A 26,206-nucleotide genomic window follows, 5' to 3' on the forward strand; every position below is an offset into this window, starting at 1 on the left:
GTGTTCAATACCATTTTGACTACAGCAGAAAGAAAACTCTAACGCTATCTGCCACAAATCTTTGCGTAGCACCATATGAAGACGCTCTTACAGAGCACGTGATGGATAATGCTGGCACGGGAACCTCGATTTCGTTCCCTTTGTTATAAAGATACTGTTGAGTTTGTAATTGCGTGTTTATTGCATGCGGCCAAAAAGGGTCTGGCAGAAAAGGGCTGGTATCAGAACGGTGATGCAGTCAGAGTGGATTGTGGAAGAGTAACCAAAATTGTCTGAGTGTGGATTTCCCTCAACAGTCAGTCCAGCAGAGCCACGCGTTCGCGGAACGCCTGATAGCTCGCTGAACAGTGAAAACCGTTCATTAAAATCTGTTTAACTCCTTGGCGCCTGCCGTTGCTCCGGGGAAATCGGGCTTCTGATGCCAAAAGATTAAGTGCTGCTTGTTGAAGTGCTTTAAACCGTGATGAGTGATCTCCGAGAGCGAGGTCAGCTAACTGATGCATCAGAAAGTCGTGCCTGCTTAGAGTAAGGTATCACCGCAGACTGCCTGTGGGTTTACACCTGGTTTGAACCCCAAAAAATCCCACTTTTTGCTTCAGTGGTATAGTGTAGCACAGTAAAAACAGCTGCAAATGCTGAGATGTGTCATTAGTTTGATCCTCAGCAATCTTTATTCCTTATGCTGGGAGTTCCTAAGAGCATAGGATGAAAAGTGGCTGTTGTCACTGGGGTAGCTCCGTGTTTATACGGTCTTTGGTAGCACTTGACTGTAATTCCCAGCGACGTTTATTAGCGATAATTTTGTGCGTATTGATGGCGAACGTACTTAGCAATTATCTTTGAGCTGGGTGTTCCTGATTAGGAAGATAATTGCGCGTGTGGTCTGCTGTTAGAGCAGGGGATTGAAGGCAGGAAACGAGTTCCTCATCAGCTTTCCCTGCTCAACTATGGGCTGAGGCCAACTTCTTGTGCCTCAGGTTTCCACTTGGAGACCGTTCTTGGGACCTTTTTCAAGGTATTGAGGTTCATTCTCGAGACCTTCTTTGAGGTGTTGAGGTTCGTAGCATGTTGTGTTTACATAGCCATCCGTTTTTGTTCTGAATAAATCCTTCATGTATAAATAAATCCTTTTTAAAATATATAGAGTGTATATATCAGTGCCCTCACTATATGAAATATATGAGTATATACTATATGAATTATATGTAATTATCACAGAATAATTATATAATACGTAATCATATATAATATATTAATATATACTACATGAATTCATTATACAAAAAGTGTCATTTACAGAGTGTAATGAAATGTTCTTGTGTTAGGGCTTATTAAGTTAAGCAGAAAAAAATGATTTTCGTTTTTATTTTCATAATTAAGCGTAGTTTTCTAGAGTATACATCTCATTCTTTAAAAACAAGAAAACCAGAACTTGTTCTGAAGTTTATACAGATTTATTAGTACTTCGTGTGCACTCTTCAGTCTCAGCCTTCTAAGAAGGGTAACTGTTCATCATAAAACCGGCATCAGTGCCTGCTGTGTAACGTTCGGTATTTCAGGCAGAAATTTCTATGACAGTAATGATCTAGGGAAAACATCCTTGTCACTGGCTACTGAGAAGCGTTGTGTCATACATGACACATCCACTGTTGTTTAGGCAGCATTTGATAACTGTCTTATCTGGGAGAATCACCTCCCGGACTTTGCAGTTCATTGCTTTCACTCTTTCCGAATGTCAACTTTGTGCTTTTCCCTGCTGGACTGTATTTAAGGTTCGAAGAAAGCTCTGTAACTGATTTTTGTGTCATAAAAGGTGATTATTGGGGTTTTTCCCTTGCAGAAACTTTAAATGCGAGGGCGTGTTGTAGCCTACCATTATAAACTTCTACAGAACAAACTGCACGGGACTGAGTCCCTGCTTACAACACTATTTATTGACATCACTGTTTATTGATTCCCTTCCAGAATAACAGACCATTAATAGAAGTTTGCTCCTTTTGGCACTTTTAAGATGGTTCCTTAGGCCAGGAATTTACAACCTTTACCACTTCATCCGTAAATGGGAATTTGCATATAACTTTGGAGGCTATTGCACAACTTTGATTGTAGGCAAGTCCTTATAGACTTGAATCATATCTTAGTTTCAGCTAAAAATCCTTGATATTAATAAATCCTAAATTGGACTGGGCTTAATTGGGCTGGAGTAAGTCTTGCTAACGTAGACCGTTCATCTTTTGGTGTTTCAGGACTTAAGTATGGCTGGTGAAAAATGCATAACTGGCCTTTTTTAAAACCATGTGTTTTTGCAGTTGCTTCTGCATTGTGATAATGTAGAAGATGTGCTTGTTTTTGCTCTGTGCAAGTGTGCTCTAATCTTGTCTGGACAGATTCACCCTTTACTTCTTTTCCCCCGAGGCTTTACGTGGGTCTTTGATCCAAGTATGCGATCTATTAATGCGAATGAGTATTGTGTGTGTTGTCTTTATCCTGCTATTGAAAGACGTTGTTTAGGAAAACACTGTTCTGTGTTTATAGCCCTCTCTCACGTTATAGATTTGGCATGCATCCGTGTCATTGTCTTGGAAAGACAAGAATTAAACAAGAATGCGTGCGCCCCAATGGGGGAAAAGGATACGTTAATTATTGTAGCTGAATGACATTGATTACAGCAATTAAGTTTTTTTGGGGGGGGGGGGGGGGAAGTAGTTTGAGAACAGCAGGAGAGGCTGACGTCTTCCATTCTACGTGATTGTGCCAACCTAGTATTTTCTTCCTTTATTTTGCGTATAAAGTGTGGGGGAAAGCCCTCTGATATTTAGAGAGCATTGCTTGCAGCCTTCAAACGAGTTGTGTATGGAGCACGGTGGAAGCAATACTACCAAAATGCACTTGTTATGTTTTGCCGTCCTTTTTCTTCTCCTCTCTTTCCTCAGCTATCAAGAGGGGAAAAAAAAATAGATACCTTTTGGGAACTTAGTCTTGTTCTGTAAGCATTTTTTTAGATTCATGAAACTTTGGAAAAGTGTCACCTTCAAGTTGCTTTAGAATCCGTTCTCCGGGCTTCGTTATTTGGCTGTGGTTTCTGTCTAAGGTTAAATGCTCCTAGCAGTTCTCATTTTTTTTTATTTTTTTTTTTTTTTACTAACAGGAGCTGCATTGTATTACTCATGGGGGATTCTATATAAAGGAAACCATGTTTCCGTGATAAAAACCTGATTTCCTTTAGAATGCGCAGTTCATTAGGTGACGATTGTTAATGCGATTTTAATAAACCAATTGTGGAAAGAAATAATTTTTGCTTTATTGTGTATATTCCCCCTGGTGTGCTTCTTAAAATTGAGTGTTGGAATTCGGAACAACCTGGGTTAAACGGAGTGACACTGGCATAACCTGGCTATAGTGCTGTGTTTATTGCACGACCTATTTATCTGAAAATACAATGCCAACAAGCATTTGTGTGATCATTGTGCTGTAATGCCTATTTGGCAACGCAGAAGGAAAAACTATGCCCTTAGGCATTCAGCACCATAAAACCCTTCACTTTTGTGTCATGTGTATCATCTTATTTCATTTTGAAAGCATAAAAAAATCCTTCTGAGCCAAGGGATGTATCTTCTATTATTTGTTATTATATGCCATCTTCACATGGCTTAATGAACTTTTTCCTCTGGCAAGGAACTCTTGCGTGTCTTCTGTTCCAGTTGTTTTTAAAAACTGCAGTGCTGATTTAAAACTCTACCAGTCTTGTTGCTTCGAATAGTTGTAGCTTTAAAATAAGTTCTAATCATCCCATGAATTTTAGTCGCATAGTAAATCAGCTGAGAATAATTTTTACACTTTTAAAACACACTCTGGAAATTCATGAATCTTTACTTGTCATTGAAATGTGTTTAAAAACTATCTCTTCAGTAAGTAAATCCGTGTTGTTGCAAGATATTTTGTGGAATTAATTGTTTAAGAGTAGCAATAATGGGTGCTATAGGCTGGATTCATTTGAAAGTTCACCGTTCAGTATATTGTTCAGCTTGTCTTAAATGAATGAAACTATTTTTCTCATCCGTCTCTGCTTATTCTTCACTTGGGGAAAAAAAATGGTGGGGAAATACGAGGAGTGCAGGGAATTTTGGGAGGAGACTTGAACTGTGGACCGGTTGAAGTCCCTAGTGATCAATCTGTCAAACTGTTAGTAGAAACACCACTTAATAGGAGCTTAGGTAAGTAGTGAGGTAAAGCTTGATGTGTTCAGTATTAGCACACTTCCTATGATACCAACATCTACATGGAATTTCCCTTCTAGTGTTTGTCCCTAAGTTAAAATGTTGATCATCTGGATCTGTGTTTAAATCTATGCTTTCTTTTGGTGTTTGAAAATCCAGAAAACCTTTGGTATGCTTCTTTTTCAGGAACAGAGTGTGAAGACCTCATAGAAGAGTTGCTGTGTTGCCTCATCCAGCTCATTGTTGAAATTCCCCTCTTGTAAGTTTTTCTTTTCTTTTTTTTCCCAGCCCCTTTCTGTTTCTTAAAACAGAAAACCCGCTCTGTTTATTAAACAGAGCATTTGAGAGAATATAAAACTCAGAGTGATGGGGTTAATAATGTTAAATACTTGCTTTTAAACACTGCATGTGATGGTGCAGGATCTCTAATGATAACTGCTGCCAGTACCGGCCCTGAGTATTGTGTTGGAAGAAGCACATGATCAGCATCTCACACCCAGTTCAGACCATCGGCAGAAGTTATCCCAGGTTATTTTTTTGTAGGAGCTTTGATGTAGGGTGTAGGAGCTTCGATGTAGGAGCTTTCAGGTACCTCTGCCAGCACACCGGTAGGTACTGCTAACTCTTGGCTGGAGATGGTTGCGCTGTGTGTACGGGAAAGGGGATGTTGGAGGCATCGCTTTATCTCTGAGGGTGAACAAAAGTTCACTTGTTCTGCGCTTGTGTTGTTTTTTAGCTTCAATCGTGTGACTCCTTTAATACTAATTTCTGAAGTACCGGTGAACCGATGCCTGAAGAAGAGAAATGACTAAGTGGAATTTTAAAAATATTTTTAATAAAGGGGGGGGAAAAAAAGGAAGACCCAAGGAGCTACAGGCCAGGCAGTCTCACCTCTGTGCCCGGCACGGTGATAGAGCAGATCCTCCTGGAAACTATGCTAGGGCACATGGAAAACAAGGTGATGGGTGACAGCCACCAGGGCTCCACGACAGGCAGATCGTGCCTGATGAATCTGGTGGCCTTCTGTGGCAGGGTTACAGCATTGGTGGATGGGGGAAGAGCAACTGACGTCATCTGCCTGGACTTATGCAAAGCATTTGACATTGTTCCCATAATATCCTTGTCTGTAAAGTGGAGAGACTTGGATTTGACGGATGGACCACTCGGTGGGTAAGGAATTGGATGGATCTCAAAGAGTTGAGCACACTCAAAGAGTTGCGGTCAACGGCTCAAAGCGTTGTGGTCAAACTCAAAGAGTTGCGGTCAACGGCTCAATGTCCAAGTGGAGATCAGCGATGAGTGGCATTCCTCAGGCGGTCGATACTGGGATTGGAGATGTTTAACGTATTTTTTTGGCGACAGGGACAGTGGGATTGAGTGCACCGTCAGCAAGTTTGCCTATGACACCAATCTGTGTGGTGTGGTCGACATGCTGGAGGGAAGGGATGCCATCCAGAGGGACCTTGACAGGCTTTAGAGGTGGGCCCATGTGAACCTCATGAGGTTCAGCAAGGCCAAGTGCAAGGTCCTGCATGTGAGCCGGGGCAATCCCAAGCACAAATCCAGGCTGGGCAGAGAATGGATTGAGAGCAGCCCTGAGGAGAAGGACCTGGGGGTGTTGGTGGATGAGAAGCTCGACATGAGCCAGCAATGTGTGCTTGCAGCCTAGAAAGCCAACCGTATGCTGGGCTACACCAACAGCAGCGTGGGCAGCAGGGCGAGGGAGGGGATTCTCCCCCTCTGCTCTGCCCTCGTGAGATCCCACCGGGAGCCCTGCACTCATCTTTGGGGCCCCCAGCACAAGAAGGACATGGAAATATTAGAATGAGTCCGGAGGAAGCCACAAAGATGATCAAGGGGCTGGAGCACCTCTCCCGTGAAGCCAGGCTGAGGGAGTTGGGGTTGTTCAGCCTGGAGAAGAGAAGGCTCCAGGAAGACCTTACAGAGTCCTGCCAGTACCTAAAGGGAGCTGCAGGAAAGCTGGGGAAGGACTCTTTGTCAGGGATTGATAGGACAAGGAGTCACGGTTTTAAACTAAAAAAAGTATGTTTAGATTTGATATTCAGAAGAAATTCTTAGAGGGTGGTGGCCAGGTTGGCTGGGGCTTTGAGCAGCTTGGTCAAGTGGGAGGTGTCCCTCCTCATGGCAGGGGGGTTGGAATTAGATGGTCTTTAAGGTCCCTTCCAACCCGAACCATTCTATGAATGTTTCTGTGGATCTCCAGAGCAAAATTGGTTTGCTGACACAGCTTTTTCAATGCACCTGCTTTATTCGAGGTATGTTGATTCCACATTTCATTGCAATGTGAGCCATAGGTTGAACAGCAATAAGTAGGATAATAAAACCTAGAAAAATGGATATTATTGTCTTGTTTACCAGCATAAAATATTTACAGTGTTGCAGTACCTTAACTAACACCTTTTGCCTGCATCATGGAAGGGGAAGTAAGGAAAAGTAGATACAGGAAAAGCTGCTTTCTGTAATAAACAGTCACACAGATGGTCTGTGGGGAGAATATTCCTTCAGTTTGGTTTCTCTCTTTGCTGAAAGTTGCCTTCCTAGTATCGGTATTGTAAGTCGAAAGGCTTGAGACTACAGTTGGCTTCAGGAGGAGTGAAGCGAACTCTGTTCTTCGTAAAGATGTTAGGAAGCTGAGACTCCTCGGCTTCAACTTTTTTTTCTTTTTTCTTTTTTCTTTTTTTTTTTTTTTTTTTCAGAAAAACGATAAAGGTTATTTTGGTAGAGACATGACTTTTTTACTTTCCTCTCTCCTGGATCAGATTTATACTGTAGATTACGTCCCCACTTTTTATCAGAGGAGGAGTTCAGTTCCTGCCATAGCTGGAATAAATCAAGCAAATTTTAAACCAAGCCTGTGAATTTTGGGAAGGAATAGATTGTCTGGGTGGGCTCCATGAAATATTCTGATTTGTAATGATTTCCGCAGCGGGATTTAGGGCCGCTTGCTAGAGGATAGGCAGCTTACAGTGACACTACTAACAGAGTGCGTGTCTGTAAAGCTGCTATTAAAGATGACTTTGTTGTGACAGATCATTCAAATCTCCACGCCGAGCCTGTCTTTGAAGCTGAATTCAGAATAGCAGAGTATTTTTGGTTAGGAGCATTCAATAGTCTTAACAGAGGATTGTCACAATTGGTGTGTCCCTTGGGTTCTATAGATGGGGTTTCAGGAAGGAGTACAGCTGGCAGCTGCTGTCTAAATATATTGCTTTTCTACGTCCAGGTTTAAAGGTGTTTTTTTTCCTCTCCTTCACTTAAATGCTAAGATTATTCTTCAGGTATGGAAAACCATCCCCATATCCAAAACGGAAGAGCAGAGGTACCTGTGTAACAGCCCTGCGAGCTTCACTTTTGGAAATCGTTCCAAAATTCCAACCGGATTGTTGGGAGGACACCTTAGAGGAGCTGTTTGTGGTATTTTGCAGGCAGGTGCATAACTTTAACCCGTGTTCCAGACTGACCGTAAGCAAACACGTGCGTTTGGGCTTGGCTTTGGTACCCCGTTCATGAAGACTCAAGTCTTGCATGAGCAGAGTGCTCACATGAGCTCGTTCTGCCTGCAGAACAACATACAGGCATACCTGGAAAATGCAGGTGGACGTTCTAGGACAAGGTTATTAAGGAAGGTGTGTGAGATGGGGAAGAAAGAAAAGAGTTAGGTCTGTAAACCACCACCTCCCTTATTACGAAATATTAGCGAAGAACCACAGCGTGTTGATTTTTTGTTGGGAAAGGCTGGCTTCAGAGACGTACAACAAAGCATATCTAGGAGGAGTGTCTCAGAATTGTCCACAATGAATGAAAGAAGCTATTTCTCAAAGTTGGTTCGTATTTGGAAAGGTACGTGCACTTCATGGCAGTTGCACTCTGTAGATGAAACAGCTTGTAGCAGGGACCGTGGGACTCTGCAGCATTGTGGCCCGATACCAGAGTTACTAAAAGGGTCTTAAATAACCCTTTTGAAAAGCAGGGCTCCGCTGCGTTGTACAAAATGTCGGCGGGGAAAGGTTTCACATATTCACATTTAATTTTGAGAAGTTTTATAGGAGCTACAGCGTTACTGCGTTTCAGGAATTAGACTCGTGCGGTCCCTTGTAACACTTGCGTTACAGTATGTAGATGTTTGATTTATGGCTCCCTTGGGTGTGTTCTGGATACTCTGCTTTTCCTTTGGTCTTGTTAATGTTAACACCCAAGAGTACACATTAATGACCAGAACTGCACAGTCAGCAAAAAGATGCAACTTCGGCATTTCATTGTACGAATTTTATGTAGAAGCTACCGCGAGCGTTTTGTTGCGCGATAGAGCTCCCAGAGCTTGAAATTAGAAAGGTTTCTTTCAGCAGCCTGTTAAGAGCTGGTGGACGTAACTGCACATCTGGTCGTTATCAGTACGTTTTCGCTTCGTTAAAAACTGTAAATGCATGTGGAAGTAAAATGAAATGCTGTGATCTAGTTACATCACCGTTAAGTAGCACCCTGTAGTGCCCGTAGAAGCGAGTTGATATTTCTCTTGCATTCCATTATTTTTTTTTTTATAGTTAAAATTGTTTTGGGCTGCAACCTTAGTTGCTTCCACGTTTAAATGTTAACCGCGTTTGACTCGTTTAAGGATGCTCTCCACGTTTCCTGGCAGCTTAAAAGTCCAATGTAACAGGAAAAATGGGGCCATGGTTGATTATAAAGCTCCATGGAATGACCACTGGGTACAAACAATGCTGTTGAGAGGTAATGAGAAATATTTAGGGTATTTTTCTTGCCGATTACGAGCAACAAAGGGGTGAAGTACTGTTTTCTCTGCCATTTCAGGAGCTTGCCTAGGTCACTTTTTTGTTGTTACTTTCAAAACAGTAAGTTACGGTTCTACTTTTTGAAAAAAACCATTCAAGGAACTTTTATCACGATTGTAGCTCCAGTATTTGAAGAGCTATTTGAGCTTTTTTGGCAACTCTGTCTAAGCACGAAAGGGAAACTTCCATCTGTTGAAACTTAGGTTGAAGCTAGCGAAAGGATCCAAACTGGTATTACTTTGCACTGAAAATCCTCAAGGTTTTACACTATTGTACTCTGTGCAGGAGAGATTTGATGAGCATGAAGGCAGCTTTGCTTGCTGCTGTACCTTGTGGTGCAGCAGAGCAAAATGTGCATCCTCCTTGGAGAAGTTTTGTGTTGTGAATGTTGGTGAGACCAGGCCTGGGTTGTTTCCTTTTCGCCTCTAGAGTGAGTAATGAGCAAGTTTGTCTGCGCGTGTGCTGTTTGATGCGACCGTGAAGCACAATCTGCTGTGGGACTGTTTGCTCAATAGCGTGGCAGAGTAGAAACGCCTTTAATCAGCTGCTTTTTTGTGCAGTAAAACAGTCTTTCAAGTTTTTTAAAATACGTATTTTGAAGAATTTTTCATCACCCTTCACATCCCTTCTTCTGGTGGCAGACGTGTGGCCTCTTACGTGTTTAAAAGTCCTATGCGGAAGAATCGTCATCTGTCACATTCTTTTTTTGTTCCAGTTTTATTCCAGCTCCGCCTTTATTTTAGGCTTAGACCAGCGTTTCTCTGCGACCTGCTTTTTCACTGTGAATTGTTAACTCCCGTTCACCTCGCAACAGGCTTTCTAATCACAGGGCGCAGCAGCGGAGGTCAGTGCTGTTTATCGTGCGCCTTGCTGCGTAATCGAGCTTTCGATAACGTGCTTTCTCTCTTGTGGTTTTCAGCCCTGTTTTTCACGAAAGAGATCGGACACGTCTTGAAAACCACCTGCTTTCTAGTACTTCGTTTGGGCTCTGGTCTGGGTAGCGAAGACACCAAGGCACTGAAGTCAAGCGTGTGCCTTTTTGGTGCCTTAAGGGTTTGCAGACTTTCAAATCGATGACGGCTGCCAGCCTGACAAGCATAAGCCTTTTTTCTCCATTGCCTAGAAAAATGTTAGGCCAGGTAAGGTTATTGCTTCCACAGAGTGCCCCTGCCTTAATGTAGGGGCACTCAGTGCTTCCACTCTGCCTTGAAATCAGTGACTGACGTTTCAGCGAGCAAGGCGAAGGAGAAGTGGTGTTGCAAGAAGACATTGCTCCTGCCAGGAGCAGCTCTGCCTTTCGTGCAGGCTGCACGCTGGAACACACGATGTGGCTCACGTCATCTGGCTCTGTCTGGACTTCTGCACTGTTTTGCAGCGGGTTTCTTGAGCACACGGGTCGTCTTCTCTGCCTTTTCCCATGGGGTTGAAAGCTACCTAGAACTACTCACTTGAGCTGTACGTTTTAATGGATATTCGGTGTTTCTGTTGAGTTGCTCAAAGGGAAGGGTCTTTCACTGGGACTTGGTGGATGTTACTTAGGAGTCGTGTTGATATGAAAGATAAATATGGCAGAATATAGGTGCTGTGTGCAACCCTTAAAAATCCTAGGCTGTTCAGAGTGTTTCCTCTGTAGAGAACTGGATGCCAGTAAGGTGAAAGCGTATGCAGTTACGTGGTCTCCGATAGTTTAGGAATAGATCTGGGAACAAAAGGTCTTGGATCCCACTATTGTTTTAATCCATTAGATGATCCCCTTTGGGTATTTCCGCCTTCGTTAGGATGTTCTCTCAATCTCTGTTCTGTCTCTCGGTAGAGGATATCTGCGGTGGTCGGAGATGGGGTAGGAAATGTCAGAGATGCTCTTTGCTTTCCTCGAGCATGATTGAGCTGTAACGAATGTCCTGTAGTATTGGCTGCAGCACTGCGCTCTTGCCATCAGCGGGTGTAAAGTTCGGAGCGATTCCAAGAGGAAAGATTGTGTTCGTTTTGAGTCGCACTTGTATCCTGAGACTGATAACCAGACACTCTACTTGCTTTTCAGTTTTCAGAACCGATCCTATTCTCTGCGGTGACTCCTCTTTCACCTTTCTGGTGGGCCCTCAGGAAGCAGGGAAATGAAACCTGGTTCCTGTATGATTTGAGCGTTTTTGTATGAATCAGCCCTTTTGGCAACTCTCCTAAATTAGAAAATGAGTTACCTTTTAACCTTTTAATACTCAGAGCAGACAGCGCTGGCTGGGTGAAAGTTCAGGAAAATATTTAAACAGGGAGGGGGGTTTGGTACCGTGGTGTAGGCTGAAATTCAGTTTTTTCTTTCTGACCGTTCAGCCTGTTTGCTCTGTAGGTGTGAAATAATTCATAAGCTCTCAGCCTCTGTTTGCTGAGGTGTTGAAATAGTTGCATTTCACTGAGGTGTTAATTAACGTGTTTACAGAAGGCTGTGCCTTCGGAGTAGTAATTGAAGTCCCTAGCAGAGATTTTGTTGTATTTTGCCTCTGTGCTTAATCCTGGCTCCTCTTTCACAGACCTCTCTCCGAGGCAGGGAACAAAGCTGAATGATGCGGTGAGCACAGAAAGCAGTTGGGAGCATCGCTTGGCACTGCAGAGGAGCTGGCAGCAGCAGGATGATGACACATAGGTAGCCGAAGTTCTTGGTAGATAATGCTGACAGGAGGTCGTACACATCCACTTCGTAATTTTGAGTAGAAAAAAGCAAATGCCAGGACGCCTGGGAGCTGCCCACTTGTCTGTGGGCGCAGGCAAGTAATGGCAAGCGCTCGAGTTGTCGCAGTATAGAGAACTACCGCTCAAACAAGTTGCCTTAACTGGCTGCTTGTGTGCCCTTTTCCTGTTCCTGTCACAACGGTGACGTTTTATTTTTGTTCAAGATCGCCGTTTTGGCCGCAGAATTTGTTCAGACATTTGGACCTTTAAAATGCAGCATCAGCATCGTGGCATATTTGAAATAACTGTCCGCAAGAACTGCAAAAGGGCAAGGTGAAATCATCGTACGGTTCGAGCTGACAAAACCTTTTGAGGGAATGATACGCAGCTGGATAGCCTAGTGTGGTTCTCCAGCCATAAATGCCTGGAGGTTGATAGCTCCGACGTTTACAAGTCTGCTACCAGAGTTGATTTAATCTCTTGCGTCTCCTCCAAAATGCAAATGAGGTCGTGGCTAATGAGCCGAGAGGGAGCACTGAGTTTGGAGGGGGAAGAAGTAATGCGAAATGGCTGACTTACCAGAGTTCACAGAAACGGTTTTCGACAGCCTCCTGTGGTCCAGACAGAGAAGAGAAAAGGGAAAATGTCCTAGGTTTCAAGCACAGATATAAAACCTGAAGCTATTACGTGTCCCCTCCTACTGCATGTTCTGGCTGAGGCACGAGGAGCAGCATTGCTGATCTGCTCTCTCTGGTGCAGAGGCATGGTAGGTAATGTTTGGCAGTGTAAAAGGGAGGAAAAAATACCAATCTGTGGCCCAGGAAATGAAAATGTATGTTTTTGATGGACATCCAGAAGCGTTATCCTTTCCAGGTAGTATCGTGGAAGAGTTACTCTTAATAATCAGTTCCTTCTAAAACAGTACTTTTTTTTTTCTTAAAGTATAAATGTGGTGCTGTTATAAAAGAGTTTGCCCAGGGCCGTAGATCACAGGATCATCTAGGTTGGAAGAGACCTCCAAGATCACCCAGTCCAACCTCTGACCTAACACTAACAAGTCCTCCACTAAACCATCTCACTAAGCTCTACATCTACACGTCTCTTAAAGACCCCCAGGGATGGCGACTCAACCACTTCCCCGGGCAGCCCGTTCCAATGCCTCACAACCCTTTCGGGAAAGAAGTTCTTCCTAATATCCAACCTAAATCTCTCACAGGGGAACCCAGCATCTCTGCTGTCTACTTGACAGAAGGAATTAAGATGGAGAGAGTAGCTGCTGACTTCTTGGTTTGTCATTCGATTTATTGGATTGTTGTCTAAAAATTGCTATACCAGAAATTGTACGTGGCGGTTTTGTTTAAAAGCATTTGTTAAACTTGTTGCCGGAAGTCCGTTTTAACTTGGGTGCCAAATGCAAGACCCTGGAGCTATTCAGTCTCTTTAAAGCACCAGGGAACGTGGAACCAAGGAGAACAGCTACTTGTAGAAGTCTGGAGAGAGGAAGATAGAGAGACTTGTATGTGGTTTGGTACGTTGTTCTCTGAAGTGAATTCACTTTGGATGCGAGCTTTAGCTGAGGTGTGTGGTTTTCGTGTTTGCTTTGTAAAACGCTGGGGAAAAGAAAAAAGAAACTCCAAACGTCGTGCGGTTCTTCTGGTTTTCTGAAATAGATAAATAATTCTGACGTGTGATTGATACATGAGTTCATTATTTCCCGTTTCCTCCTTATCTGCAAGCAAGCAACTTGAAGAGGAAGTCCATTATGAGGGTGATAGCTTTGAATAAAAAAAAAAAAATCAACCCCCCCCCCCATTCTATAGTCTCTCAGTATAAATAAACAGTGCTTTCTTTGAAGTTAAAAGGGGTTTCTGGTAGTTCTTGTGACCCTTTCGAAATGTTTTTAGTTTCCGAAAACTGTACATTTGACCCTTGGTGGAGAAAATTTCGCTCTGAAGCTTTATCCTTGTGCTGCTAAATTAAGGGTGTCCGTAGCTTAAGGGGTTACCACAGATCCTGGGACTCCAGTTTGAGTGAAAATCCCCAGTTAAATGCCCCTTAATTAGGGTTTGAATAGAAAGAAAATAAGTAACTTGAGTTATATGAATTTATTAGCTTTTTTTTTCATTCGGTTAGAAGGTTATTGAAAGCAGGTTATTTAAAAAAAAAAAATCTTAATACAATACAATAACTTCTTCGTTTATTTTTATATCACTCAGCGTACGGAAACAGAGAAGAATTTTGTGATGTCTCTTCAGATTTGCATTTCCAGTTGTAGGATTTGTCAGAAAAATAAGCAAAGAAATGCCTGGAACAGAGAGGCAGCATATAGATTCTGTAAAATTTGTTTCCTCCCAACAAAGCGACCCAGGTATTTTGGATGTTGTAGCATGTCACCAAGTCAGCCTTTTCATTCGTCAAGCCATGAGGAACCCAGCTTTGGAGACTTTCTAGTATTCTCAGCCTCGGTAATAAGTTTCTGGCATTTTGTATACCTAAAAAAAAAAAAAAAAAATACATTTCTTCCAAGCTCTTGGGTTTATTTTGATAGGAGCAAATTTAAGAAGTGCTTTTTTCCGTTGTAATAATCAGTATACGTAGCTCTTCCCTGCTTTGCTTGGGACAGGCGTGGGTGCCTGATCCCGAAGCATCACAGCTTGGGTGAGGGACTGGGAACCGTTCCTAGCTCGGTCTTGCTCCTGGCGCAGACGAATGTGCGGTGGAACCAGATGACAGCGTAACCTCTGGCCTGATCTAATTACCAGCATTTACGCTGGCGAACTTCCTCCGTAGTGGGCAAAAAGTCGGGTACCTCACGAAAACTAATTAAAACCTACTTCGCGATTTGAAGGAAGAGTGTTATTTGAGCAGTAAGTTGCTTCCTGGCGTGAAATGTTAGGGATTCAAAGGCTCAAAGCAAAAAGGCTCAAAGAAAAAATACAAACGGCGAGTTTGTGTAACCGTCGCTTTCCAAAACATTTTTATAGCACAAGCAGTGTGGCTCGCGTTGGACTGCAATCCAGGAAATTGTGATTCCCATTTGCTCTTGCCATTGGATAACTAACATTCACTTTCCTCAAACTCTGACCTAGACCTACTACAGAAGAGTTTATCTTAAGCTATCTACGCACCACGATGTACGTATGAAGCGGCTTTTCCTTGTGTTTTACACTAATGCACGTTATTTACAGTATAATATTCACACTTGCAGGATATTAAAGTACCTGAAAGAGCTAAAAAATAGAACTGATCTCATTTAATGAAAGCCTGTTCGTTTTGACCAAGACCACTCCAATTCTAATCCTGAGATGAATGAAGAATTCTGTTTCAGCCAGTCCTTTCTGTTAACTCTACTGCACTGTTGTTTTTAAGTCGTCATTACTTGAAAGAATAATTAGCTTTGTTTACACATGGTTTTTTAACTGTTAAAAATTGTTAAATAAGTGCTTAGTGACAAGCTTTCTGAGCGCTTCAGGATGGTACCGTTGCACTGGGTGAAACATCTCCTTCCTTCTGGAGGAGGAAGGAAATGGTCTTTGGTTGAAAGCAACAATCAGACAGGTTCACGTACAAGTTACGTCATTGTGTTTTAAAAGGTTTTCTGCAATTTATCAGTGATTAAGGCAGCAAGTACCATTTTTCTCCCCCTTTTTGAATATGTGATATGTAACGAGGTTGTTAGAGGCGGAGCTGAGAACAGAAACCACAAGATATCCCAGACAACAGATGTCCTTCTCATCCTTTTTGCTCTGTAGACTTTCCTAATTGACTTAACGATCTTTGGTAAACTATCTGGAGTCAGTGTTGAATCATTACAGCACGTTCCTTGGAACTGGCAATCATGCCTTTAAGTGTCATGCTTCACTGCTACATCACAAATAGCGTTTAAATTGAACTGTACGTAGTATCTTGACATCGTGAGCGCTTTATATTTAAACCAGCATTTGTAGGTTACATCCCTTTCTTAGGGATCCACTCTTCCTGGCGGATGGAATGGTGTTTGGCTAGCTGGCCATTTCCCAGACTTAGAATGACAACTTTGTTTAACAGGACAAAGGACATATTTTCGAGACGTATTTATTATCTTTAGTGTGAAGTGCACTCTGAAAATTGCAGGTGGAGTGTTCTGGGCAACGCTGCGATGTTTTCACGTTGTCATGTCTTCGGGCGTATCAAAAAATGCTTACTGCAATCAAAAATAATGCATTATCTGTGTGATGTGGCTTTTTCCTAGCGAGTTTAATTTGTTGGTTAGCTGTTCCCAGTTGAGACTTGCTGTAAAACGCATAACCTCAAGTGAAGCTATTCGTGTTCTTGTAAGTCAGGTAGTAAACAAAGCCGGTAGATTAATCTTTCCAAACTTTCCCCTTTTCCTGCAGAGATATTACATACAGCATTTCCTTGGAGGCTGTGACAACGCTCGTCGTCTTCCTCTCCTGCCAGTTATTTCACAAGGAAATTCTGCGAGAAAGTCTCATCCACAAATACCTGATGCATGGTCGATGGTACGTCGTGTTCCGGGCGGGGCTGGGCCAAATAGCGCAAAAAAAAAAAGGCTTCTGATGGCTTGTTTAGTGTTTCAAGTGTTTGCACTTGAAAACAAAAGCCAGTGGAATATATTTTGATAGTAATTTGTTCCCCTCAGAAAAAGATGGAACACAAAAACATCTGTAAAGGCTTTTGGAAGGCCTCGGGTTTAAATCTTACGGCTCTGACTTCCGGAAAACTATTTTGGAAGCAATCTTTTTTGTTGTTGTTGTTGTTGAGAGGGATTTCATATGCTCCCTTAAAAAGTTTTTACTTCTCAGGATGGTTTTTGGTTCAGCTGCGGGCCTTTTCTTTTAATATTCTGGTCTAGAGAACCTGTGCATCTCTGCGATGCTGACGATCCTTCACGTGGTACAAATAAACGGCAGCCCCTTGGAAGATGGCAAATACATGCAGGGTTGAGTTTTAAGCTGCAGAGTGAGTAATATCACTTGTTCTGGCGAGTAGGTCTTGTTTAAACACTTTGTCATGGTGGTCTTTATGCATTTCGGTCAGGCTGCCATTTGTCCTCTTTGACCTTACAAGCAAATGAGCACCTTTAAACGCAGACAGATTTTTCGTAAGTGTACCTGCTGTCTGGTTTTCTGAAATTTGTTCTAGAAGCAAGAGAAGAGGTACTGCTCCTGTGAGGCATATGAAGAACAGAGAATCAGGGGAACATTTGGGAGAAGGGTATTATGTGTAGGTCGAAGCTGGGAGCAGCGGGTACCTGGCCTCTGGAGGCACATGGAAAGCGTAGGCGCTGGGGATCTGGGGCGATGTGAAGAGTTCAAGGGCTACCGGGTAAGGGAAGCTGGGGATCATCATAACACAGCCCTGATCTGTTCGCCTCTAAATTATATGGGAGTAGAAACCAACTGTGTGTTTCTTCAGGGATCTTTTTTAAAAATTACTGAAGACTTTTATGTAAATCCAGCAAATTTTATGTGCGTTTGTCAGAATCACTGGGATGAGGTCTCATGTTTCATTCATCCTTGCAAATTCACTCCAGCCACACACAGCCACATATTGGGGAGGGGTGCAGGAATTAATTACGGTTACCTATTCTATATAACCAAAGCATGGAAGGAAAATTAAATGAATATAGTGTTTCTTTCCCTTGCATCAATATTTTTACAGTTGTCTTGGGGGTAGAAAAATACAATAGTTCCACAAGTTGATTGACTTAAAAGTAGTATTGAAAACAAAATATTTCTGCAGCCGTGCTCCTGAAAGTGCTCCTACAGCGTCCTGCTGGAGTCGGCGCAGCTCTGCATGGTCAAAACCTCGGTGTTCTTTCCCTTTTAATCTGTAAGGAGGCACGGTGCCCAAGACTGCTTTGCCCCCTGCCTGGTCTTTGCGGTGTAGTTGATTGGACTTGACTCCCAGGAGAGGTAATGAGCATCTGTTATTCCTCAAACGATCAACGGGACTTTTAAAAAGAATTGAGATCTAAGCGTGTCCTCCTTCCAGTGAACAAAAATGCATAGCATCACTTTTGTAGCCGAATTTTGCAACTTGTGAGTCAACCTCAGTTGCCTGTTTTTCTTTGCAGTCTCCCATATACCAGCAGACTTGTGAAAACTCTGCTATATAACTTCATTAGACAAGAAAGAAGCCCTCCTCCGGGGACCCATATCTTTCAGCAGCAAACAGATGGAGGAGGACTGCTGTACGGAATTGCATCCGGGGTGGCGAGTGAGTCTTTTATCTCCTCTAAACAATTTGTCAGGTCTTACGAAGTCTTGCCTTCTATGTGACCTCTCTTACAAATGCACCTGTAGTCTGTTTTTTTTCAACGAGTGATGCTAATGTGTGTGCTCAGTATAGAAAAGCTATGGCCATGGGCCTACTATAAATTGTGAATGTACGTGCTCCGTCTCAAGACATGAAACGATCAGCAGGCGCTGCAGGGATGCCTTCCCTGCAGGACAGTGTAAGGTAATAGTGGCGCTTTGTCCCCTTTTGTTTTCTTTCGTTGATACTTTTAATTTTTAAAAAGTGCCCCGGTTGACAAATCACGTTTCAAGTTATTTAAAACGTTGGAATAAATATTCCGTAAAGACTCCGTTGTTCGAGAGCTATACACGTTTTCAGAGACTGTGCATATTTTATTCTTTACTGTTACTGTGTGGATATGACATCCTGCTCTAGGTGGCCCTGCCTGAGCAGGAAATTTGGACTAGATGTCCTGAAGAGGCTCCTTCCAAACTCAAGGCTTCTGTGATAGAAGAGAGGGGCCTAGATAACAAATTTCTGTAACATACTGTAGCGTATGCCTTTCCCGGTAGGTTGACTAATGTTTTTCCTGAATGTTGTGAATAGCTTGTGACCTTCTGTGGTTGGTCTGTTTGTTGTAGAGAGATTCTGTCTGAAGTATTACAAAGGACTTAATGACATACTGTTAAGAAAAAGGGTTTCAATGTTTTTTATACTGCATTTTGATTGGTGGTTGCTCTCTTCCCCATACCAGATGCGTGGTTTTTTTTAGCTGTGTATTGCATGTAAAAATTCTCCCTAAACAGTTTTATTTATAATAAAAATAAAATACAATACCTCGCTAACAGTCATAGCATCTACTACTTTCCTTTTATTTGATAAATCAAAGTAATACTTTGCTAACAGTTGTTGTTAGGACATATCCTATTTATTTTGAGCTTCTGTGAAATCCAGTCACTGGAAGCATCCCTGGGGAATATTAAAGCTCGTGCCGCATGTGGCCTGCCAGAAAATATTTTTGCAGACTGACTGTGACAGTGCATGTGGATCTCCTCCTGGAGGCAGTAAAAGAGCACGTCTCTGTAACGTAGTGCAGTGTATCCTAAACACGTTCCTGCTTCTGTGTAAGGTGAGGTTACACGGAGCCCAGTGCGTTCACAGGAACACACTCATCTTCTTTCTGGTTTCTAGTTTGTATGCTTGGGGCAGACCACGGCAGTGTTTGGGTTATGCCCATAAGGTAAATGTGTCAGAAAACGGTTGTTTGGTTGGCTGTTTATTTAGACAGAGAAGAGAAAGTAATTAAATTGTTCCTTACAACGGGGTTTTTTTTATTTTGGAAGTCCCGGCAGGTACGTTCTTTTCCTTCTTGTCAGTTGCTGGAGAAAATTGCTTTTAAAATGTTTTCCAAAGCAGATTTCATTATGTGGTTTGTGCTTCAGCTTGTGACTGTAGAGTGGTTTTCGCGGCGTTTTTTGTTGCTACCTGCACCGCAGGTTTTCATTCATCTTGATTCTAGTCATATAGTCGCGCCTGAGTGTATTTCTGCCTTAGTGCAAAGAGCTTTCTTTCCTCTTCACTCGCTTAACCTGTGAAGTCCATCCAGACTGTCACCGCCTTACCTTCCTCCACAGCTCCTCTGATAACATATCCCCACATGACTTTTTTACTTGTGTATCGAGTTTGCATTTCGTAGTGCAAATTCTTAAGGTTTCTGCCTACGTGTGTTCTTGTCTCTTCCTGCATTTCCACCCCCCTTTGCTCCTTCTTGAACCGTTCTCTTAACAACTCCCTTGGCATACTCCCACACTGACTTCGTTGCTTCTTTCGTGAGTACTTGAAGTGCCATCGTTTCTCCTGGTGAATTAAGTATCTTCATATGAAGCTTTAGGTGAAAGAGCTCTCGAATAACCCATCCAGGAAAGGGGAAAAAATAAATGCCATCTCTTGTTAGACAATTGGAATAGCACTTCTGTTTGTGTGCGCGTGGTTAGCTAATATTCTTTGCCTGCATGCAGTGCTGGACTATAGCTGAAACTTGGACACGCTAAGATTGGTAGAATAAATGGCGTATTTGTCCACTGGTAACAGCTCTGAATTAAGCCCTTTGTCATCCTTTTTAAAGCATCAGGTACATGTGGAGAGTGCAATAGGGATTTTGAAAACAGCAACACAAATTGATTGTTATTAAAAAAAAAAAAAAAAAAAAGGTAAGATTTGGGCAGATGGGGAAAAACTTCCGGAAGTGATTTCTGTGTTGTTTTATTTTTGTATAGTTTTGTAGGCTTTTAAGATTTTACAGGATACGTACTGAAAGAATGAAAGAATTGAAAACTCGCTTTTATGTCTTTTAAATACTGCATAATTCTTAGAGTAAGTCTAATGAAATAATCCATCAATTATTTAGGATGAAAAGAGGCAGGAGCCTGGTTTTTAAAACCTTTACTTTTCCTATGAAATTTTGAGGCCTAAGATGATCGTTGTAGTTGTTAATTTGGACTTATATAACTTGATACCACAGTTACCTACCTTATTTTGTTTTTTGTGCATATTTTGTAGTCTCTTTCACAGCAGCAGTAGGTCTGCAAACTTGTATAAGCACTGTATTTCAAGCCCCCCCTCCTTTCCTTCCTCGTGATTCTGCGGGAGTGATAACTACACACAACGTGAGCAGAAGTTTACCCTTTCCCACAGTTAACCTTGTCCTGCTTCTCATCCTTTGTAGCCTGTTTCTTTTCCTCTCATGAACCTCCTTAACCCTGAAACCATGCAGCCAACGTCCGCACGCCGATTTCTTCTCCTTGGTTTGACCTCTGACTGCATGCAAGTTGCCTGTGTGCTGCAAGTACATTTCTCTGTCTTGTGTATAAAGTACCTTGATCAGAATTGTGTTGCCACTTATGCCATCATCCAATACACAGTTGTGGGTTTGGAGCGAGGGGGGGAATGGGATTTTAGTTTCCTAACTTCAAAAAGGACATGCTCCAGTGCAGTGTCTTTGGCGTTGAGTCGACTGTGTTTTGAATCACAGTAGTCTTTTCGTAGGTGTGCAAAATAATTGTAAAGCGCTGCTAGACCTGGTTATGTTTTGTTCGTGTGCTGTGAAGGCGTAAGTGACATCAGTATGAATGACAGTAGAGTTTACATTTCATGTTATAAATCAAAAATCATTCTCCTTGGTTCAGAAGGAATCGAACTGAACTAAATTACTTCAATTTTTTTTTTTTGTTTAAAATTTCTTCCTTTTTGAAGTAGTTTTAGCGTTTGCCATTTCATGGTCCACAGTTGACCAAGTTGAGAGAACTGTTTGTGGGTAAGCAAAATTTTTTACTTGATCGTTCGCTTTCTTGCAAACAAAAACTCATGTTACGTCGAGAATTTTGTCGTAACTCATGTTACGTCGCCACCAAACAAATAATAAGACAGGAAAATGTTAGTGCTACTCAAGACTATCAAAAAATTAATGTAAATGGTTGCATTTGAAATAGTCGATCCAGTTTATGTTTTGCTGTTAAAAAGATAACCCCACCTTAATGCATCTTGAAGTACTTAGGAGTTACTGCAGTGGTAGCTTCTCGTTGACGTAGTGTGTGTTCCGATAATTTTAATTGTGATGGGTTCAATGCTCTACCTGGAAGAAATCCATGAAAGGTGATTTATCTTGATAAGTCACCTGATCAGTCTGAACTAACTTGGCCCACAAATGTACTGTGGCAGCATTAATGTGAATTACAGAACTCAACGTGTAGTCGTCAACAGCTACTTGTTTTCTCATGTCCGTGCTCTTCGGGTGGAACTAGGCAAACATTCCTGAACATTAGCGAGCTTCATGGAAGCGTGTACTTCAGTCTGCACGATGTCATTCGGCAGTAGTGTACCTGAAGAGGGAATCTGATGACCTATTTTTACACAACTGTGACTTGTGTATACCAAGGTTTCTTCTGCTGCTGCTGACATTAACAGGAACGCTTGCATGGTTATCTTTATAAGAGAACTGGTTATTCCCATCTAGTGTTTAATGTTGAAATTGAAGAGGAAAAAGTTACGTAGTCTGATTTTTAATATCTAGATTAAAATACGTCCAAGCAGAAAGTCAAAAACTACTACTTACACGTATCTATTGTTTCTTACCATTCCACCGGACTTTTTTCTTACAGATTTTTCAGTCTAGTTGGTTTGACCTTCCAGAACCTGTTTTGATTTGTCACAGATCTAGTGTATGATCTGCCCCATAAACCTAAACTTCAACTTTCTGTGTCTCCCTGGTGCCTTGTCAGTGTTTCTGTTCATGCTCATGAATGATGAGAACGTAGATCTAAGACTTCTGTCCCACTTCTGCTAATCTTCCTTCTTGCTTACAGTCCATACCAGCAGCATCCTCTTGTCACTACAATCATGGCATTTAGATTCAGCTTGTATGTGAAGATTTAGGGTCCCGATCCTTGGCTTTTTTTTCTTAGTTTCTCTGCAGACGTGTCTGAACTGCAGCGAAACATGTGCCTGCAGCTCGAGTACGTGTTCCTTGAAATTAAGAAGTTGGGTCTTAATAGTAGTGTAGCTGGGGGAGGTTCAGTCTGCAAAAGCTGCCCAGGAAGCTGGATTCTAGAGCAGCTTCGTCCTGACCAACATCTGTGCTGTGCGGCTCCGGTGCTGTGGGGACCAGGTGAGCAGATTTGAAGTTAGGCCCAACTACTGTCAGGCTGGGCTGTGAAAGTTCCCTTTGAGAGTCTTCGTTGCCTTTTCGCAGATAAAATTCGTCTTCTGTGTTAATCGTGGTAGCACAGAAAAACATTGCCTTGGGCATAAATCTCTTCTGAGATGTCTTCTGCAGAGATGTCTTCACTATCAAGCTCTTGCGCAGTTCCTTTGACATACACTGTGGGGTTTTTTTGGGTGTTTTTGTTTGTTTTTAATTTAATTTATCTTTGTGGTTTTGAATGATGTGAGCGTATACAACAGTTACACAGCAATAGCGCTTCTGGTAGCGTGACTAGGCCCCAGGTCCAGCAAACGTTTGGGGCTTTCAATCACAAGGATCTGCAACCAGAAGAATCATAAGGTAATTATGTATGAAATTGTTGATCTGTCTTGTAAACTTCACCGACACGTTTTTGATGGTAAACCACTAGTTAGAAACAGCTGGGCAGGTAGCATAGACTTTGCTGGGGGACCCCTTCCACTTTTTCTGTAAAAACTCTTTCTGTAAGCATTGATGGCAATGATAGCAAAGCATTTCTTTCAAGGAAGAGCAGTTAACACTGTACAGTCCTGGGCCTGGTTGTTCACGGACATCTTCCATTGACTCCAGCGAGACCAGTTCCACTTCTGCAGGGAGCAAACGGTAGGGATGGCTTCCTTCATTTCCTCTCAGGGAGACGCTGCTGGGGACCCTTACAGCAGTGACAAAATGTTTTGTAGCTAAACATTCTCAAAGCTTATGTTTTCATTCTTTAAGTCCTCTTGATATCCTCTGTGATATCTACCTGACACCGGTTTGGGGTGTGCTGAGGGCACTGCCCACGGTGCTGCCTAGTAACTGCCTCTTTTCTCTTGTGAATCCCTTTTTTTCTCTCTGTGAATCCTTTTTGTCTCATGTCCTCTATGTAGGTTGTTGAGGATAGAGGCCATCCTTCAGCATGTACAGTACATAGCATAACGAGGTTGTGGTTCGTGACTGGAGCTTCTGATTTCTGTGGTAATACAGATCATAATTGCAACCATATGTTCCAGCTTGTTGACTGAGAGTTCTGCAGCGAGTTTCATGAGGTGTGTTGGTGATTTATCTCCCTGACATTTATTCTGATATGCCAAAACCTTGAACAGCTTCAAATAACCCATTATAAAATTGAAGTTTTTTTTAAAAAAAAAAAAAAAAAAAAAAAGAGCCCGGCACTAATAAATAAATAAAGAAATCAAAACCCAAGTCCCCTATTGGCTCAAAAAATATTTTTCTTTAATTCTTAGCAGAAATTGCTTGTTAAAGGAAAAAAAAAAAAAGATATCTTGCAAACATTAGGGCAAGTGTGAAAGAATTTTATATTGCTGAAAAAAAAAATGATGCTTTCCAAACTTTTTCCTAGCTCTAGAGAATTACAGAAATTGAAATTGAGAACTGCAGAATTAATCATTACAAAACTTCAACTAAAATTTTTGTTTTTTCGGAAAGAAAAATGCAGTTACGCTTACGAGTTCGATCTTTTCTGAAATCCTGTACATTTCAACTCAGGGATGGCGAGGAAGCTGTTTTGACCTCTTCACTTTTTAACCAGTGTCAGCAGGGGTATGGATCTCCTCTATAACATGGCTTAGCGGTAAACCTCAAAATGCTTTAACGTGATTAACACCATTATTTTGGCTTCAATTTTGAACATACTGCGACGGATTAAGTGGGTTGACCATGTTGTTTACGAAACAGGCCAAAATTTGGGAATCAAGCATGAAGTCTTCGGGCTCAGCGCCTTCCAATAGGCCACTGTGCTTCTCGTGAAGTATTGTCCAAACTTCGTGGTGGTCATCCTTCTGGATGGTGCAGAGTACGGAGGGTTAAGATGTGACCAAAAGCTTTTGTACTAATTAAAATATTAAATCATAAAAGAGTATAAATAGTAATTATTAAAACGGGATATTAACACCTGTTACTTAACTCCATAAGGAAGTTATTCTTCATAACTTGGAAAACGTTATGTGCATCGCATACGTGTGTGTATGCGGCGTACCACTCAGGATGTGTTCTTCTGCTACACGCTTTCTAGTGGAAGATAGTCCAGTAGTTAGGAAAATTGATGGTTTATTTGTTTTTAGATGCGCTGATACCATATTACAAATGGTTGATACAAATGATTTTTACAAATGATTTATACAATTATTGGCAGGCCCTTTGGAGGGGTTGTAAAGTGCGTGGACAGGAGAAACTGAGCTATGTTTCAGGTCAGGGTGAGGAACGCTGATGAAGTACAACAAATGATTATTTTTTTTTTATTGACCTGTGTCCAAATTCGGTTTGCGGGTCCCCTAGTGGATTAATTTCATCTGAAGCTGCATTTGTTATTAAAAGACATGTTTAAGCGGTTTCCCTTTCATTCTCCTGCCAAATGTCTGTAACACCTTTTTGGGATGGGAGTGTTCAGCCATCAGGTCATTCACATAAATCATTGTCCAAGCTCACCATAGCAAGGGAGCTGCTTTGCCTTCTGGCTGGCATGTATACTTCTACTACTACACTTTTGGGGTCTGGGGGGGAGCTGCCGCCCGTGGGGGACCCGTGCTGGAGCAGTTTGCTCGTGACGGATGGACCCCATGGTACAGAGCCACGTTGGAGCAGTTCTTGAAGAGCTGCTGCCTGCGGGCAGCGCATGCAGGATCGGTTCGGAAAGGACGGCATCCCATGGGAGGGACCCCACGTGGAGCAGGGGCGGAGAGGGACCATGATGGGGCAGCGGAGACGAAGCATTAGGGGCTGATCACAGCCCCCGTTCCCCATTCTCAACTTTCTCATTCAAAACTTTCCCTGATGGCAACACTCAAAACCAGATGAATGCTTGAATCCGTCGAATGAAAATGCCTGCATTAGAACATCTGTATTTCAAAACTGTGCAGCCTTTTAGGTTCGTACAGAAACTTTCAGCATTGACTAGAACCATAAATACGTACTCTTTGTTAAGCTAAATGTCTTGCCTACTGTGGTTTTTTTTAATTGTGCTCAGTATATGGAGAGGACATTGAATTTGCATAGCATGGGATAAAATTATCTTGGCGAAGCGAGCATAGTATGAAAATCCTGGCTGTCGTGACTTCTGTAGTTTTGTGATGGCGTGACCTTACTGGTGCTCCTTGTACGTGTAGGGGAGCTGTATTCCGGTGGTGTCAATTCTACTCGAAATCCCTGTGCTTAGTGACTTGGTTCTCCACTCAGTATCTACCAAACTTCTTAGCCACTCTCCAGGGGTGCCCTGTTTCTTCGTAGTTCAGGGATTCTGGAATTTCATCAATCTGGATGGAGCTCACAGTATGATTTCTCTGGCATCTTGTTGGGTACGTATTTAAGAGTGCATGTTTACAGTGTCGCATGTATGGGCTGAAGTGTTTGTTTCTGATTTAGAGGGTTGATTTCCTGCAAGGTTGATTTCATGAAAAACTCGATTTCAGTAGCTATTATTTCTAATGAACACTTTCGATAGTGAGGGCGGGGGGAAAGTGTTCTCCTTTACCTTTGAGCATAAAAAGCTTGGAAATCTTCCCATCTTTCTTTTATTTCTATGGATTACAGCTTTA

General features: G+C 42.2%; 1 protein-coding gene across 12 annotated transcripts in view; it reads left to right on the top strand.

Annotated features, from left to right (window-relative positions):
* DYM (dymeclin) overlaps window positions 1–26,206 on the top strand; it is a 207,801-nt gene that overhangs the window by 20,511 nt on the left and 161,084 nt on the right. For all 12 annotated transcript variants that reach the window (XM_035559898.2, XM_050716168.1, XM_050716166.1 and 9 more), the window contains 3 exons: window positions 4,404–4,476; window positions 16,069–16,194; window positions 17,772–17,914. In XM_035559898.2, coding sequence (XP_035415791.1) covers window positions 4,404–4,476; window positions 16,069–16,194; window positions 17,772–17,914 — 342 coding nt within the window. The remainder of the gene's footprint in view (window positions 1–4,403; window positions 4,477–16,068; window positions 16,195–17,771; window positions 17,915–26,206) is intronic.

Source organism: Cygnus atratus, chromosome Z (assembly GCF_013377495.2).
Source record: "Cygnus atratus isolate AKBS03 ecotype Queensland, Australia chromosome Z, CAtr_DNAZoo_HiC_assembly, whole genome shotgun sequence".
Taxonomy (NCBI): Eukaryota; Metazoa; Chordata; class Aves; order Anseriformes; family Anatidae; genus Cygnus; species Cygnus atratus.